General features: G+C 45.0%; 1 protein-coding gene across 2 annotated transcripts in view; it reads left to right on the plus strand.

The window, feature by feature from the left end:
• The window catches only part of COL5A1 (collagen type V alpha 1 chain), a 168,265-nt gene that overhangs the window by 21,777 nt on the left and 128,199 nt on the right, over nucleotides 1–18,289 (plus strand). For both annotated transcript variants that reach the window (XM_062591272.1, XM_062591273.1), the window contains exon 2: nucleotides 16,208–16,375. In XM_062591272.1, coding sequence (XP_062447256.1) covers nucleotides 16,208–16,375 — 168 coding nt within the window. The remainder of the gene's footprint in view (nucleotides 1–16,207; nucleotides 16,376–18,289) is intronic.

The following is an 18,289-nucleotide window of genomic DNA, read 5'->3' on the forward strand; positions in this document are numbered from 1 at the left end:
CTGGGCTTTCAGACAGTTTAACCCATGCAAGTGTTTGACTTTGGTGCCTTGGGACTGGTTCATGGGAAGGTTACCTGCTATTTATTATCTTCTCTTTCAGCAGAAGGGAGCACTAATTGCACTCTTGCTTTGTTGCACTGGACACAGTGACCTGTGTTCTTGCTGGTTGCTAATAGAGAGCTTGCTTCTCCACCAGGCTTCCCAAGAAGATCCTGTGCAGACTTGCATTTTGCAGTGCAACCCATCACGAGGTGCAGTCTGTGTACTGCCTGTTACTGTGAAGGTAGCAGCTTTCAAAGAAAATGCTTAACTTCTTGAGGCCTTTCCTTTCGTCATCTCTATCCTGGGGGTAGAAAGATCAAGAGGAGTGAGAAATTTCCTTTCTTGCTGTTCCAACTTAGCTTTATGGTCCCAGATAGCTTCATTTCTGTTTTTTCTCCGTAGCCCTCTGATGGATTGTCTGTCAGTAGCTTGAATCCCAGCTCTAAAGGCCTCAGGAGCACAATAAAACTGAAAGAGGAGGAAGAAAAAGATATTTGGCAAGTGATTGCATACTTCAGCCATCCATTGCCAGTTATCAGCTAATGGAATGATGTGACAGTGTGGGGGAGCGAGAGGGAAGGAATCAAACCCTTTGAGCTGCAAGTGCAAAGAAAAGGTTGTGCCCAGGAATGCTATGTCAGTTGTCGCTTCCTGCATGCTCTGAGTAAGGCGCTGGTGGGAATATTGTCTCTTCCTCCCTTTCTTGCTTAGAAGTCTTAGAGTTGGAAAGTTTTAGGAAAGCACAGCTGGGATGGTAACAGGGCTTCAAGGCTGGTTTGACTGAAGCAAGTCAATAGGAGAAGGTCATTTCCAGAGGCCCAGGGCCATGAAAGAACTTAGGTGCTGAACTTGACTATTTGCCCAGGTCAGTGGGTTTGGTGAGAGCAGGATGCCTAAGTCTGAATAAAGCCATAATAAAAAGGGCCTGTGTGGCGAAATCCTGATGGACCTGGATCAAGGACCTTTCCAGCTACTGAGCAAAGCCCAGTTGAATAAATGCCAGGGAGGATGCCTAGGGAGGTGGTGGGATGCTTGACCCAGCTGAGCCTCTGCCCTTGCTACAAGTGCTCTGTTGTCACTGGTCCCTCTGCCTTGCTTTCCTTTAAAGCATCAAAGGTGAGGGGAGCTCAAAGTGGCATTACTCTTGCTGCTGTTCTTTTCTGGCATCAGAGAGGCAATCTGAATAATGGCAGAGATCATGTGTGAAGCCCTAGTGTGATCTCCATTGGTGGGATCTGAAACATGGGCAGAAGTGGCTTGACTCTTGGTTGCTTTGTACTACAGTGCTAGGAATGTTTTTTCTCATCTTTGGAGGAAACTGCCTTACCTGAAACATTACTTTTATTAAATGTGGCCATAAGTATATTGGCATTCATTTGTCTGTTTTCTGGGCTAAGCAGATTACTTATACTCTCAAATATGTTATGGCTAAGTTATGGTGGGACTTCAGAATTGAGTCAGTTTTGCTGGGTAGTCTGTATGCTTTCAGGAAAATACCAGTCCTTCAGAAAAGCTTAGCATGGCAGAGGTGACTTATTCAGTGTTGTAGCATAGTATTGATGTTAGAACTCAGAATCTAATGTTTGCAGGCATTTTTGCCAGGGGACCTTTTATCTTTGCCTGTCATCTTTTCATTTCTGCAGCACACAGTGAGCCAGATGCTCAATGGCAAAAGCCATTGCTTCTCTATCCCCTTGTGTCTGCAGGAAGATGATCCTTTTCTGATAGTCCCTTCCTAGTTTCACCAAGCAAATGGGGAGAGCGACCACAGCTCTGGTATTACTCATGACTAAAGTAGCACTCCTATCAATACTGCTGGAAAACTTGCAGTGAGTTTTATAACTATCATTGGCCTCTAATTAGATGGCTGATGCCAGAGTAGTAATAACAAAAGGCTCTTTATTTAAAGCAAGCCCATGTGAATAACTGTGTAAATATTTGTCTGGGCCAGTGTTGGTCTGAGTCCTGAGAAAGCTTTTGGATGGGTATCTAGGATATTTCTTGTTAGCTTTTACAGTAGCATATTTTGACTTAGATGCTGTCTTTGGGTTGAGTTTCCCTTTTCTTGTATAGTAGACCTGCAACAGCTCTTGAACTACTAAAGTGCGGTAGGTATTTCCACAAATAATCAATGTAAGAATTGCATTTTAAAATTTTAACCCATTTTCTATAAAATATCTAAGGGAGTGGGAGGAGAATATAGCCAAGCACTGAACAGTGACCCAAGTTCTTAAATCAGTTCGTTGTTCTGCTGTGTCTTGGTCATTGCTGACAAAATGCCGTAATGGTAGTTGTGGGTTTTGTACAGGTAAAGCCATGATATTGCAGGAGTTTTGCCACAGTTAACAAAAATCTGTCGTGTCTTCAAAACTGGCTCCTGAAGCTGAATTGAGATTTCTGATCCTGGCTTTTTCTCTGCATGTCTCCCATCACATGTAGGAGTTGAGAGGGAGCTGGGGCTGGGTAATTAGCCTGTATTTGGGTCATGATGGTTATTTGTAATGGAGACACAGCCTCTCTGCCCTAAGCAGAAGGGTGGGTTAATCAGTTGGCTTTCTCTCCGAAGGACCAAGGGTCAGCGATCACGAAGGTCAGTCAAGGCTGAATGTGAGTTTCTTGATATTACCCTAATGCTGCTTGATGTGCTCAGTTGATGATGATAACCTCCCTTCCACTGTTTGCTGCTGGACTGCAGGTCCGAGCCAAGGCTTCTTGCTGTCAGAGAAGAGGCAGTGCTGCTGGTCCGGATGGTGGAGTTTGCGAGTGGGTGTGGAGGAATTCTGCTATTTTCAAAGTATTTTCACTGCAGCCCCTCCCCATGTGCCATTTCTTCACTTGGGCAGTAGAGGAATACACTGCATACTCCTGGCCTGTCTATAATGGGGCAAGAAGTTGGAAAGGAGTTGGGAACTGGAGTGTTGTATTTGGATGAGCCTTTTTTGTGCATGCTTAGACAGCAGCTGCTTGTGTATTATTCCAGCTGGTATATAAAGAAACTGGATTAGCCTAAAGTAAAATAGTGTTCTCTTGCTATTGATGGTAACAAATACATTTAAGCACCTTATCAGGAGTAAGATCTGCTGAACAAATATGGATTAGAACTGAGAATCATTGAGGAGTAATTGATTTGGTGCACTTCTCTCTTCCTGCTTGCAAACTTCCCTTGAGGGCATCACAGTTCTAGTTTTGGTGGAGTTTATTGTGTATTGATGAAACTCTTGGCTGTGGCTGGCTGAGTTTGGGTCATTAATTCAGGCCTGCATCTTTCTTGCCCTATTCCTTCTCCCTCTGCAAAGCATCACTTGTAAAGGCATGGATTATATAAAACTCCCAAAGGAGCTAGCATGTCTGAAAAAACTTTGGAGAACAAACCTTAGAAACCTTTTCATGAAGTCAAGCAGGTATCAGTTTGAGATTTGCCTTCTGGCTACATTTTTGAAGGAAAATCAAATACAGATATAAAATGTTGAGAGCTATTGATTTAAACATCTGAAAGGAAGGAGTAGTTTTACATTTGTTTCAAAATATTTAAATATCCCGTAGTGTTGGAAGTAGTTCAGTGTGTTTTCCTAAATATTCAATAATATGTTTTTAAAATTGCTGCAGTTACTTATGCCTAGTCCTATTAACTTTATGGACAACTAAAAACCCATGGTGCATGAAAACAAGTTTTTAAGCTCCTAAATGACCTTGTCCTGGCAGTGGTCCAGCTGGGCTACCTGTGTGGTGTAGGATAGTGCCCTGCAGTCAGCTCCTTGGTGGTTTTGTGGTATTCTCTTTAAGGTGGCTAAAGCAGTGAGCTAAGGATGTAATGCTGATTGCCAGCCCAACTGGAGCTGCAATGTTTACTGTGGTGGAAATGATTCTAATTACGTGGGTGCTTGTAATAATGTGTTTAATTAAGCTCATAGTTGGGCAATCCACTTGCAATACCATAGAAGAAATAAAAGGGCTGGGCATGGTTAGAGGAAGGCTGTAAAGAGGGTATTATTGTAGAATAGCTTATGTTTCCCCAAAGCTTTTCCATGTTGGCAGGTTTTTCCAGACTGTATTGGCTTAGTTAATAGGACAGACAGCATCTTCTATCTTAGTCCCTTATGTCCTCGTAACAAGGCAACTCTAGCCATGGTTACCTGAAAACCTGCTGCCATATAAGCTCTTCAACATCTCCCTTCTTCCCTGGGTGTGGTGAGAAGGTGCTGGGAGGGAACGTAGCTGTCCTGCACTTGCCAGGCCACGGGTGATCCCATTTCTCTTGGCATCAGCAAATGTTTAAAATGTGGCCTGATCAGCTCACCCCAAGAATGTCTCCTGTCACTTGTCTATACCTAAATGCAAATGCTGTACAATTGCCAGATTGTCTGAAAAAACATGATGCTGCTTAGAGCAAATCCGAAGTGTTGAACCTTCCTTCCCCTCTTCAAAAGCTCCTGTATAGTGAGTTTGCTCTGGAGAGTTGCAGGAGTTTGTGTGGACCGTGGCTAGCTTAGATGCAGGTCAATGAACCTGGGAAAGGCGGATGTTCTATAAGCCCCAAGTCAGAAAATGATTGCTTATAAAAGCAATAAACTATTTTGCTTAAAGCTGTCATTTGTCTGCTGTGAAATCAGTACCTTGGTTGGGTTGCCTTGACCTGACAAGGGTCCCAAAGGTGGCTTAGGTTCTTGAGCAATGTTGGTCCCTGGCATGGAGGCCAGGACCTCAGAGGTGTCTGCTCCAGGCTCCAAAGCAGTCTGCCCTGCACATAGGGGCCTGTGCTCAAGCTGAATGCTTTCCTGCATCGAGGTGGCTTGGTGTGGGAGAGATGGTGTCTGTGGGCAGTAAGGCCCAGCCCATGGTGCTGTTCTGGCAGAGGAGGAAATGTGTTCCTGTGGTTGTGGGAGTGCAGTGGTTCCTCCTTGCCTCCTCCAGAAAAGGCTAGTGCTGTGGGCAGGTAGGACAACTCCTGCATCAGACTCTTTTTGATCTGGAAAGCATCAAATGCTATACCTATGCAGCTCTGGTTTCCAAGAGGATATTGCAAGGTTTTGCTCAGGAAGAACGGTAGAACTTGAATGTGATTTTTCTCTTGCCTGGTACTTCTGTATGTGCCCCCTCAGGGCTGAGGTGATCCAGAGACCTTGCAAGGATTAGAAAAAAGTGGGTGTGGTTTGTCCTTTTTCCTTTTGACTAAAGGAACTAGAGATTTTTTGAGGGGGGAAGGACAGTGCCTGTTGTTTGCACCAGACCTCCATCCCTTTATGGCTAGCTTTCAGAAACTGCTCCTAAAGTTGAGCTCTTTAAGACCTCTTAACTAATCACTCCAGAAAAATGGAGACATGCATTGTCACTGTTTCTTTTTGCAGATCTGATTGCATGAGCTTGTAGTTTTAATGCCGGAAACTTTAGACCCCATTCACCCTCATGTTTTTTTTAAAGGGCAAGATATTTGCTAGCAATCAAGCTTCTATTGGAAAACTTCCTAAAATGTCAAAGTGACCTAGAAATATGTGATTCAACTGATGGGGGAATTGGAAAGGCCCCCCCCTCAGCCCTGCTCAGTCGGGTAGGGAGGTGCGTCAGCCAGGGTGGCTCCTGGCCGGAGCAGTGTTGGGACAGGCCGTGGGCTGAATGGTATGCAAGGCATCTCCTCTGCTGCTGCAGTATGTGAGCAGAGGCAACGACAGGGATGGCGAAGCTGGTGATTCACCTATATCTTTGACCCTGCTGTCAGGACGAGCCTGTAAAAAATCCTTGGACACTGAACAGTCGCACTGAGCACTGACGTGACCCAGAGAGGGGTGGAGGGATTTAGCAGGGCTTGCTGCTGTGCTCTGCCTTAAAAGGCTTTGTGCTTTTCTTATGGGTTGATCCAATGGTTTGCTACAGTTGGTGGGTTTGGAAGGAGGTTGGGTCATGGCCTCCTCTTTGGAGAAAACTGCCAGTGCAGATCCCATTGGTTTGTGCAGGGCTGGGAGAGGCTGCTGAAGAGCAGGGGCAGGGATGCTGTGTGCTACTGGCTTTTCACCCTCTGACATAGCTGTGACTGGTGCTGTGGGAGCCACTGGTCTCTTGCCCATTGCTGGGCCAAGCAGCCCTTTCCCTGTTGCGCGCTGGATTTGCACTAATCACCTTTTCTTGAGATTTGTGGGAATGGGGATCTGCAGCTTATTGAAGGGATCAGAAGTTGCTTCTGGGATCTCCCTTCTTCTGCATGCTCTTGGCACGTGCAAGCAGGCTGTCCCTAGCTTCCCAGGGACCGATGCGTCACTGCCCGCCTTCTCGCTTTGCTCCTGGCCGGGCACGGAGGCGTTCAGGCTGAGCAGCGTGGCATGGCTCCCACGCTGGCACGCGGCAGGAATCTCCCTGGCCAGAGCTGTACTGACACCAGAAGAAAGCTCAGCCTCGTGTCTGATCCTCTTAGCACCCCTCTTCCTTCATCGGGCTGTCCTAGGCTTGTGGAGGCAGTCTTGCAGCACCTTTTTCCTACTGGTGGGAGAATCTGAAATCCTCAGTTATTTCAAATAAATGACATATTTGCTCCTTGACTTGAATGGGGATGGGATTTCCCCAGATGTCTTATGTTTACTATTTTTCTGTGTTGTGTCTTTAAGTCAGGTTCTGGGTGGCATTTGTAGCTAAGACTTTTTGTGTGGTTTATTTGCATTTGGTGGAGGGAAGGCCTGCTCTTTGCTTGATATTGGCTGCTAACACCACTGCTTTGTTAGGAACCCAAATAATTGATTATTTTCAAAAAATGATTTATGCTCAAGGAAACAAAGATTATTTGATCCTTGGAATTTAGTATGTTCTTGCAGAGCTGCTCCAGTATGTCAGTCCTGGGTTTGTTCCTCTCCCTTTTGGGTTTATGCATATGCTTTTGAGTCTGACACTGTATAGTATAATGGTTTTCTTTGTTCAGTTGGGACTATTTGGGCCTTAAGAGGGGGGGGGGGGGAACAACATGAGTCATTGGTGAAATATTCAGCTATCTGGACCAATGTGAAATGACAGCTCTGCAGTTAATGGAACCAAGCTGATGTGTGCCAGATGAGTGTCTGACCCTTTTGTAGTTTGCTTTTTTTGCTGTATTATGCCACTTCCTAGGGAACAAACTTCTACAGCTTCAATTTTGCAGTTCACATTCCTTGATTCTCCTTCTTAAAGTACCTTTCCTCTTTGTCCAAATATATCACTGTTTTATTGGGATGCTGAAGGTCTATCCAGAAGATGGTTGAAGGATGGCAGCTGGGATTTTCCATTATTATTTTGTCTATGCTTTGACTTGGCCTCTGTCATCTTGATTTAGTAATCCAAGGAGTGCAACTGTGGGTGAAAACCATTTAGATAAGAAGTGGGGACTGTTGAAATCTCATGAGTGTGAATTAGAGCCTATGGGCTCCATAGAAGTATGTAGAGACATAGGAGTAGCTATGAGGCAGCATCCAGTTTTGATCTGTGCAGGAGCATTTACCTCTTGATGTTCAAATAATTCCTGCAGTGGTCTAAGACATGAAAACCCGAGCAGCTTGCCAGAGAAACCCCAGCTGCAGGATGAGTGGGCATGCTCTGCAGCACTCCTTGCTGCTGGCTTGAGTTTGGTCCTCTTGCTCTGACTACTGGTAAGGGCAGCTGCCTGGTGAAGGCTAGGGAAGAATTTGGTGTTCAATTAGTGTTAAAGGAAATTAATAATGGAAAAGTGTTCTTTCTTAAAATCAGAAGCTGGTAAAGATGTGAAGGGAAAGGTCTATTCCTTTGCCACTGTTTGGAACTGCTTGTTTTCCCTAGCTGGTCTCCACGCAGGGCGGAAAGCATCCGGCGCGTTGCCCTGACAGTAGTGCTGTCAGTGCTCAGGAATTTCAGCGTGAACCCCCTGCGCGTGGCGGGGCAGCTGTCCCGGCGTGGTCCTGCTGAGACGGTGGCGAGGAAGGAGCGTGGGCGGAGGGGCAGAGAGCACTGCTGCCCGCAGCAGAGCGGGGCTCAGCGCCCTTTTGGAGGGATCCAGCGCTTGGCTGGGTTTCCCGGATTGGGATTAAAGCGCTGTGTGTCTGCTGAGTCACAGCTGGCTGTTCCTGCCTCCTAGTCGCCACGATGCTGCTGCACAAACACACCCTCGGCTGACCTTTCCCAGCTTGGAGGCTTTTTGTTCTTCCGCTGGAGATCACCTTTTCCTCTAGAAGTAGACAATAACATCTCCATCTCTTCCTGGGAACGTTTTCCCTCTGTATTTAGGCAGCCTTGCAGAATCTTCCTCTTCTGTTTGGGGGAGAATGTGGTGAGTGAGACAGGATGGTGCTCTGCTTACTGCTGTTTGTGCAGGATATATTGTATTTTGGCTAATTAAGAAGCTTAGTAAAACTTTGCAGGTTCTTGGGTGACAGATGCAAGTGTCTTAATGCTGCAAGCTGGTGATTTTCTGGCTTAAGGATGGCAAAAATGAGAAATGGGAATGCCAAGGGCTAGATTCTCTGGTACAAATGGGTCCTGCCTTATTAAAGCCAGTGGAGCTGCTTTTTATGTCCACTGAGTTGTCTTGTCCAAGGTCATGCTAGCTGCTTGGCTGGGTACAGGAGCTGTGTCTGCTCCTGTTTGGGACTCTCGTCAGTCTTGGTGGTGTTGACAAACCTGGAGCAACTCTTATGCTTCGAGGTCTGAATTTACCTTGATGTAGCTGAGACTGGGAGATAACCCTTCATTTTCAGATTTCATCTTAATTTTTTTCTGAATTCTCTGCAAGAGGTAGCACACATAGAAAGATGAGTTGCCTGTCCTTCAGCTGTTAAATATGATCTGTTTTGCAACTATTTGGACTAGATGGTCACAGTGATTCCCCTTTTGGCCTTGAAATGAGTCCCTCTTTCTGGTTAAGACGAGATGGAGAGTTAATGAGGCAGGGAGAGCAAAGGCAGCTTTTCTCAGGTGAATGCTGTGCGTGGAAACACTTCTACTCGATGTGCTGTATTAGCAACGGCTTGGAGCAGAGGGCCAGGACTCCTGGGTCCAGTTGCTTGCTGACTGAGGAGCTGGGACAATAGGGTGGGTGCAACTGAGCTAGCTTCAAGCTAGACAGTTTGGATACAGTTAATCTACATGCTGAGGAAACAAGCTAATTTAAGCCAGTTCACTAATCCATGATATTTGTGGGCAGGTTAACTGCAGTACATCATATAAGTTTTTTTTTCTAGAATGCTGCTTCTTTCTGTGGGACTTCAGGTATTTAAGGAGATGGTGCTTTTGAAATAATCCTTTTTTCCTTGTTTACTGTTACTGCTTGCTATGGGCTAAGATGGAAAGTTTGTTTTAGGTTGGCTGGTTTGTTAGTGATGTGATGCTTTGATGCAAATACCCAGACTTTGGGTTATGTATTAAATGATGGGAAAGTTTGCAGTGTGGGCCTAGAATGAGTGGGAACACTAATGCTTACTCATTTTCCACCCTATGACCTCAAATCTTTGGCAATAATTACACATAAGCTATAGCATGACTGAGTGCTGTGTCATGAAATCCTGGAGGTCTTTGGATGCCCTTCAGCTGGTATGAAATCAACTATAGAAGAAAGATTTTCTATTGCATGATGGTGACCTCTTCTCTAGACCCTCCAAATGTTTCCATTACTGACTACACAAATAGGTCTGTGCAGAGTAAGAGTGTGTTTCAAGATGCTGATAGAATATTTTACTGTGAAGGGTATTTTCAGAAAAAGAGGTGGAAGAGTAGAATTTCCTTGAATATCTTTTAAATACTAGGAATTAGTTACAGAAGTACATTGGAATGGCATTGGTTTTCAGGAAGAGAGGAAGGCTTTCTATGACCTCTTAAGGCCAGTTTTGGATACAGCTGTAACGTTGCTGGTTGACTGGCAGCATAGCTGTCATCTTGGCTCGTGGATGGCAGTGTGTGTTGTGCTAGATAGTGCTAGTGGTACATGTGCAATTTTGGTACATTAAAACACTCTACCTTTCTAGCTCCTGATCCATTGAGATCCTTGAGTGTGATCCTTTTAACGGGGTAGGCAATAGGAAGCCTGTTTTCAGCAGTATTCCACCTCTTGCTACAAAATTCACTGCAGTACCATTAGAAAATATAGGTCTGTAAATGGGAAAAGGTTGATCTTGGTGCGGGCTAGTTTGGAGTTTTCAAACTGCTCTGGTTACAGCCCTCATTGCAATGAGGGCCCCGGCCTGAAGGGAAAGTAGACTGTCCTTGTTGACTGGTAGGTACATGCTCTTTCCAGGCCAGTAGAGGAAGGAATTAGCTGGGCATGGGGTAGGAGCTTGTTTGCTGCTCTCATTACTGCAAATGTTCTCAAAGAACTGGCTTTGATCTCCAGGGATGTCAAGCCAGAGCCTTTCACTAGCAATCAAATGAATGCAACAGTAAGCCATTAAGAACTGGGGTAGGTTTTCCAGATGTGCCCTCTGTACTAGAAATGGCATTTCTCCTACCAAACACATGCTGGGTTACTCAGCCTTGGGGTGCCTGGCATCTCAGGCAGCAGATTGCTTTGGGTAATGGGCTGCCCTTGAATCCTTGTCTACCCTTGTGCTAAATATGCACTGTTTTGAGATGCAAAGCAGCACTGCCAATTTACTGGATTTGCATGAGCAGTCCCAGGATAGCTTGTTGGGCTTTTTGCTTTCTTGTTCTGAAAGTCTCTGCTCCTGGAGTCACCTAATTGCTTAGTTTTTTTTTTTTTTTTTTTTTTTAAAAAAAAAAACTTCCTGAGTGCCTGAGTGACATCTTGGAAAGCTTGAACATCACATTCTGAAACACTGGAAGGTACAACTTTAATAACAGATTTGTTAAAACCTTATATGATTAGAAGAAATGCACTTGAATTTTGTAGCTTAGAATCCTGTTCTGAAAGCCTGATTTGTTGGGGCTGCTCAGTATGCCCTGATAGGTAGGGCTGGGCCAGGGGAGGGCAAATACCAATAAATGTCATCACCTGTGGAAGGAGGAAGGTCACTGGAAATATCTGTCACTAGTACTGCAAGGCTGCAATAACTTCAACCTTCAGTTCAATGGTAAGCTTAAATATTACAGATTTCCTTGGGGATAGGGATTTAATTAAATGATCAGAAAAATGATGGAGGAGAATTGTTGAGAGGCTTGTTACTTGCGGCTTAGTAATGTTTCAGACACTGGAAATGCAGATACCCGCCAGTAATGTATAAGCAACTTATGTATCCTGACGCTTGGCAAAAAGGCTTTGGGGTTCATTCAAGAGCTTTGCTCTGCGTGTTAAAATTGATGATTACAGGCACATATGTGGCTTAGACTAATGACCTCTGGCTGGTGCTGTGTATGCCATGTTTCTCCATGTGGCCTCAGAGCTTTAAGTTCACCTGGAGCTGTGTTTTGATAGTACCAGTTCCACTAGGCTCCTGCATTTCTGGTGGTCTAGGAAGGCGACTACCTCCTGGGTTCCCAATGATCTGTCCTGCTTGCAAGGAGTCAACTTGGGAGCTGCTGGGAGGAGCAGGCAAGGCTTGAGGGCCCTATCCTGCCTGGTGCCTGTGCCCAGGCCAGCTGGGAGCTGTTTCAGTGCATGTGGCTTCATTTGCTTTAATGTTAATGTGTAAGAAAGTGGGCAGGGAAGGAGGGGGAGAAAGGTGGCTATTGGCCAGTCTGCAGCCTGGAGCTATAAAGTTAATACTGACTGCCTCTCTCCCAGGTTTTATCAGGTAGTTAATTAGGAACCTGATTAACACAGGAAGATTGGCCTTGTGGTTAAAGTCCTGGTCAGATGCTGAGGAACTGGGGATTTAACTCCTGTTTTTGCCACTGTGGGGTTCATCAGCAAGTCATTTGTCTACTTTGCCTCATTAAAATGGGAATAATGTTCCCTCTGTCTTGTTCAAGGGCTTAATGCACCTTTTGGGCACAGAAGCTTTTGGGACAGCATCTGGCACAAAACAGCCCTTGTTCCAGTCTGCTGGATGTAGGGTAGGGTCCAGTGCACCAGGGCTTGTTATTTTATGAGACTAACTCTGCATCCTGCTTCTGCAGCTGCCCAGCTCACGTACTGGCAGCAGGGACCGTTGCATCCTTGGACTCTGGCTGCGAGGTGCAAGTGTCTCTTGCCCTCTTTGCCCTCTGCTGTGGCTGCTCCTTTGAGGAGGTGAAGCAGAGAGGCCTGTAGCACCAATTAATGTGAACCGAGGCGTTCACCTTCTTTCCCCCCCAAACCTGTCAGATCAATTGTGGTTGGCCTTGACTGTTGTGGTTGGCCACTATTTCCATGTGCCAGCTATATCACCACCCTTCTCCAATGCACTAGGGTGAAAGTGGAGCTGTTGGTCTCTTTGGGCAGCCTGTGCATCTTGATTGAAAGAATGATCCTGTGTGTAATGTTGCATAGTAATATTTGTGAAATACTAAGCTAAAAAAAGCTTTTATAAAGCAACAGCTAATTCGTTTCTAGGATGAAGGCCAAACCTGGTGTAAGTTTAAGAAATACCTTGTAGGTAGTTTTCTGGTCAGTCTGGTCTGTCCTTCCCTGTCCAATTCCATTGTAGTCCCTAACGGGGGAGGTTGCTGAGTTTAGATTTGGCTGAAAAATCAAAGGAGAATGAACTAGTTAGCTGAGCATAAATAAGAGTTACTGCTTTATGAAGCTCATCTTTTTGGAAAGCACTAACTGAAGACTTCCATGCTGCTTAAGTCCTATTCAGACCAGTGCTTTTGGTGAGTAAATGCGATATGAGCAATCTGTAGGGCAAAAGCTGGCTCTTTTCCTCTCCTCTGATTTCTAGAAGTGAGCAGAGGTGAGACAAGCTTGCGTGCATCTGACCAGTGGTGGTTTCCTCTCCTACTGTCTACCAGTGTAGTTTACAGTCTGTTTAGCACTGTTAGTGCTGTGTCCAGAGTGGTGTCAATTCTGTACTTGTTAAGATAGTGTAGAGGGCTGCATGTTATGTTTGGAGGCTTGCAGCACCATGGGGAGGTAGCCAGGTAGCTGAGTCATCCTTTACAAATGAGAAGTGATGTACAGGGCATTGAAATGGGGCTACAGCTGGAGGCTGCAGAGCTGAGACTGCTAGCTACTCTCAGGTTTGTCAGTTCTGGAGGAGGTCCAGCTCTGTTGAAGGCCTGTCACCTTACTCCAATTGCTGCAAGGGATTTTGGCAAGCAACTGTCTTATGACTTGAATGTGGTAGAATTCCATTAAATGTATAGAGCTGACAAAATCTGTATATTATGTTGAATTTCCTTCCTCTCAAGTTGTGTAATTTGTTAGCTGTCAGATCATCACAATAGGAATAATCTCACTTGTTCGATACTATACATTTCTCTCCTGCAAGATGACTGTGTGGCCCTGTGGGCTGAGGTTCCCTTGCTAAAGGAGATGTTTGCGTGGCTGTTGTAATGACAGCAGATAGGCTTTTGGATGATTGATTCTTCTGCGGGTATTTCAGTCCTGTTCTCTGCAGATCTCTCAGCCCTGTTGTAGTGGACTCTTCCCCAGGAATGGCTTATGTTCAGTCCTGCAAGCAAGTCTCCGAATTCCCCTATCAGTCTTTGCTTCAGAAGCAGCAGGCTGATGTCAGGAGTCTGGAATTCAGATCCCCTCCCCCTTCCTCTTTTCCTTTTCCCCTCTCTTTCTTAAATAAATTTGGAGGCAGCTAGGAACAGGCTGATACGAATCTCTTGGAGCCCAGAGAGGTGCCTGGAAAGAAGAGATGGTGTTTTATTATAATAACTCTTACTTGCTTAAAGTCAGCCTGGGCTATACACATGCAGGGTTTTTTTTTTTGCATGAAGTGAAACAGTTACAGCTTAGATCTTCCTAGTGCCTCTGAGGGCAGCTTTGACTAAATGTTATCCATAGACTGTTTCTCAAGAATGAGAGATGGGGATGTGTTACAGCTGCATGCTGCTTGGGCCGGGCTTTCTCAGCTGGTTTATCTGCAGTGTTGACTTGGATTTGCCATGTGTTTGTAATCTCTCATCAGGGGCCCAGATTCTCTGGACTGGAAACTTCTCATACCATTTAACAATATACATGATTTTTCCATGCAAGTATTAGGCAGATCTTGGTAACCACAAACTACTATATTAAAAAGAAAATCTATTCATGTTTCTTCTCAGTGCTGGGGTGTTTGTGTTCAAGTGCTAATGTGCATGCTGTAGCCTTTCTGCTTTGATGCTGCCCCTTGTGTATGGCATGGTCCCTTGGGAACCCTCCCTTGTAAAACTTCTTCCTTTTCTTCCTTTCTGGTGTTTCTTGTAATGTGCTTTGTCCCAGCACAAGGTAGTTTCTTAATTTTTTTTCTTTATTTTTCTGCCTTTTGGAGATGTGGTGTTTTTTTTTTTTTTTTTTTGACATGAAGGTGATGCAATACACCATGTAGGTGGATGGGCTGTTTGTGGTTTTCTATGAGTTGGATACAGGATCATACCCTTGGCAAGACAGCTTGAATGCTGAGAGCTGAAGGCTAGCCAGACAGGGCACTTGTTTTGGTTATCGTTACAGATGTTGGACTACCTAATATGTGGCTGTCCTTGAGGATCCAAGTAATAAAACTCTTCAGGGAAAATAATGGATTATGTGGTAAAAGAATACAGTTGTGAGATTGTCCAGGCAAGGCTGAATGAAGCTGATGTGCAGATACTTGCTTTGGGCACTGCTAGGCTTTTGCTGAGTTGGATGGTTCATCTCTTTGGAGCTTTGCTCCAAGTATTAGGTCAAAATTCAGAATAATTTGTGTTTAATGTCAGATCTGGTTACTCCTCTTTTAGAGGCACCTTCTTTCCTGACATGAGTAAGGCCAGATTAGGAAGCTAATGAGATGCAACATGCACATTGTAATTGGTCTTCTAGAGACTTAAACATCTGGAGGTAAACCAGCCCCAAATTAGCTAGTGCAGGGAGCACTGGCATGAGAAGTGTTCTTCTAATAGCTGGTTTACGAGGCTTTTGCTCCCACAAATGTTCATCAGTCCCTAATCCTAATGGGATGTGGTTGAGAAGGGGTGCTGAGGAATGAACCTTTTCCTCAGTGTCATTAGTCAAAATGCTCCTGCAGCTTGCTTTGAGGCATCCTCTGCTGAAGGCCTGCAGGTGCCAAACCCCCACGGTCTGCCTCGGGTTCCTAGCTGAAGTGGCAGGCTGCATTAGGCCACAGAACCAGCAACAAGGCACTTCTGAAAATGAGTGTTACTGGATCTTCCACTGTTCTGTGATGTTTGTGTTGTGGGTAACCCCAGGTGAACACTGGCAGGCATGAGTGGTTGTGCAGAAATCCTGGCATGTCATCGAGGGAATACCAGGTGAGGAGGGCAAGTTACTGCATGGGACAAACCTAGGCTTGTGGGTTGTGGGAGGTGCTCGGATGCTGCCAGCCTTGGCGAGGGCAATGCAGTTGTCCCTGCAGGGGTTAGGTGCTGTGCACCAAACCCTCATGTGTGCCTCCCAAGGGGAGGGTGAGAGTGGTGGCCACGGTGTGCGCAGCTGAAGCTCCTCTCTGCCTTGATTTCCAACAGCTAGGGGCAGGCACTTGTTTTTGTGGAAGTCCCCTGTTTCCAGCTTGGGATGGCTCTCTGAGCCAGCCTGCAGGTGGTGGGAGCAGTCTCCTTTGAACTTGCAGCATTGCCCTTCTCTACCATAATTTGTTTCTACCCTGAGGCATAGCTGTGGACTTACCTGTTCTCAGCTGGTGCGACTTTGTGGGCAGTTTTCTTTGGTATGAGAATGTTGTAATCCTGTAAGGAAACTTACTCAGGTATTTGCCTCAAAACAATTTTTAGGGTCAACCAACTTAAGAAAAAAGAATAAAAATATTTATATCAGTATAATGGTAATGCCTTGATTTACAGCCTTGCTCTGAGATCGTGATTTTCCTATCTGATGCTTAATCCTTAGGATGTACTTGAATGATGGAGACTGGGTGAAGGCATCCAGAAAATATACAGCTACTATTACTAATAAGATAGTATATTCTCCCTTCTCTCCTAGTGCAGACAGCTAACAAACTGTTCCTCTCTGTATTGAATTAGTGTCTTTGACCAGTAGTGCTCTAGCTTTGAGGCTGCTATTAATGTTATGCTTGCAGATGTATTAAACATTTCATCTGTTTTTAAAATTGTGATGAATGATTTGTGTGATATGGGCTGATGATTTGGATCTTAGCAAATGCCAATACACTTGCCTGCTAATTCTTGTTTTCTCTTTTCTTTACAGCTGAGCCTGCAGATCTCTTGAAGGTATTAGATTTCCATAATTTACCTGATGGTATAACAAAAACAACAGGGTTTTGCACAAGCAGAAGATCTTCAAAAGAAGCAGATGTTGCTTATCGAGTAACAAAAGAGGCTCAGCTTAGTGCACCAACAAAGCAGCTGTATCCTGGTGAGTCTGTGCTATCTTATTTGGCTCTAGCATATGCAAATACCTGGTTCTGTTCTAGGATTCTCCAGCTGTATATGGGGCATAGTGTACTTCCTTCACTTTCTGTGTGCGCACTTGCTCCCTTGGCAAAGGAGTGATTCTGTTGTTTGGGGGGGGGGGGAAGGAATGCAAACTTCCAGGCATCAAACAGTATTGCAATAGCTGCTCTTTCATTATTACATTTGAACACGGAGGCAGGTTTCACTGAGGAGGTAGCCTCTGCCTACATCTGCTACCTCCCATATTAAAAAGCTTTTACTGTCCTGTTAACATATGGTGAGATCCAGCTGGGAAGACACTTGGATGATGCAGAGGAACGTGGACCGTGTTCTGCTCCATATCTGTTGTGCCAAGCACAGTAGGGTTTTACTCTGTGGTTGTGGTGTCTCATAATACAAATAATCACCGTGTAAAAATACTGCCCCACAAGAGCAGACGTCCCGAGAAGTTGTTGTTTGAAGAAATGCCTGTATTGCAAATCAGGGATTCATTGCAGAACGCCACTAAGATGCAGGAAGTTCACAAAGCCCTTAAAGAGCATGTTGGCCACTATCCATTTTATTCCTCACTGAGGATGTATTGGGAAAATTTAATGTTTCATGCCAAGGGACAACCCCTGCTGTAAAGCAAAATGTTTATTTTTTTAAAAAAGTGAAATTATTCACTGTCCAAAGGCTTCATAATCTTGAACAAAAACCTTTGAAAGATTTCCTTCTAGAGGAGTACAGGAGTGCTGCTGTATCCCTGTTTTACATGGGAAGTTTAGGGATACTGGGAAGTAGGTATTGTAGGACTTCATAGGTTTGTGGAAAATCCTGTGTCTGGACTCTGGGAGCCTGAGTGTCAGGTATGAATCTGACCTGCTTGTATGAGAGGGTTCCTCATGTCTTTCAGGGACAGGCATGATATATGGCAACATGCTCCTCCTTGCAGCAAAAAACACACCTTTGCTGAACTTTACTGAACAGCAGGCAGAAGGGCACTGTGTAACTCAGTTGCAAAGCTGCAGATGACTTAAAGCAAGTGGCATACACACTCTCTCCCCCCTCTGGTGTTTGTAAGAAATTAAATGTTACAAAATCATTAGCTAAATTGGAGGTAATGTGGTGTGCTGCTACCAATGCTTTTGATTAGCATGCTGTATCAGACCCAGTCAGTGGCCTAAACGAGGGCTCAGGCTGTGCTGTGGATGCACTTCCATCTTCTAGTCCTACATTTCCTTCACTGAAGACTGTCATTAAGGTTGTTTTAAGACTTATGTTGTTGGGACAGTAAGCAGGCAAACTATATTTAATACCTCATGCTCATGAGCACCAGGAATATCCTTCCCGTGTATCTTGTGTAATAACTGAGAGTGGACAGTAAGGGGAGAGTGGCTGTGGTGGAGACAGTGGTGCAGCCTGCCTTGGCTTGAAGGCTGGAGGTCTTCCATGGTACAGTTAGCAGGCAAAGCAGAACAGCTAAGGGTTACAAAGTGAATTCCACAATGGACCCTTTATCCCTGTTTTTATTGGGATCCCTGGCTGGGACAGGATAGATTCTGACAATGACTGTCATTTGTCCAACTGCACCTTTTCCACCAGTTCATGCCTTCAACTCCCTGTGGACTGCACCAGTGGATATAGGGAATATTCAATTTTGGTGTACGAGTGTTTGAAGAAACATCTCCAGTTCGGAATACAGATTCAGACCAGATCTGGGGAAGAGCTTTCCAGTAGTCGTGTTAACTGCTGTGAAATCTTGGCTAGGGACCTTTGTGGACACTAGTAAACAACACCAAGACCACCAAATATAGAAGTAATAGATAGTTTTCTGGCTATTTGGTGTGAATGGCTAATGCTGTTTCTGGTAAAGGTTAACGTGTCAGTGTACCGA

This window comes from Rhea pennata, chromosome 18 (assembly GCF_028389875.1).
Source record: "Rhea pennata isolate bPtePen1 chromosome 18, bPtePen1.pri, whole genome shotgun sequence".
In the NCBI taxonomy this organism is placed as follows: Eukaryota; Metazoa; Chordata; class Aves; order Rheiformes; family Rheidae; genus Rhea; species Rhea pennata.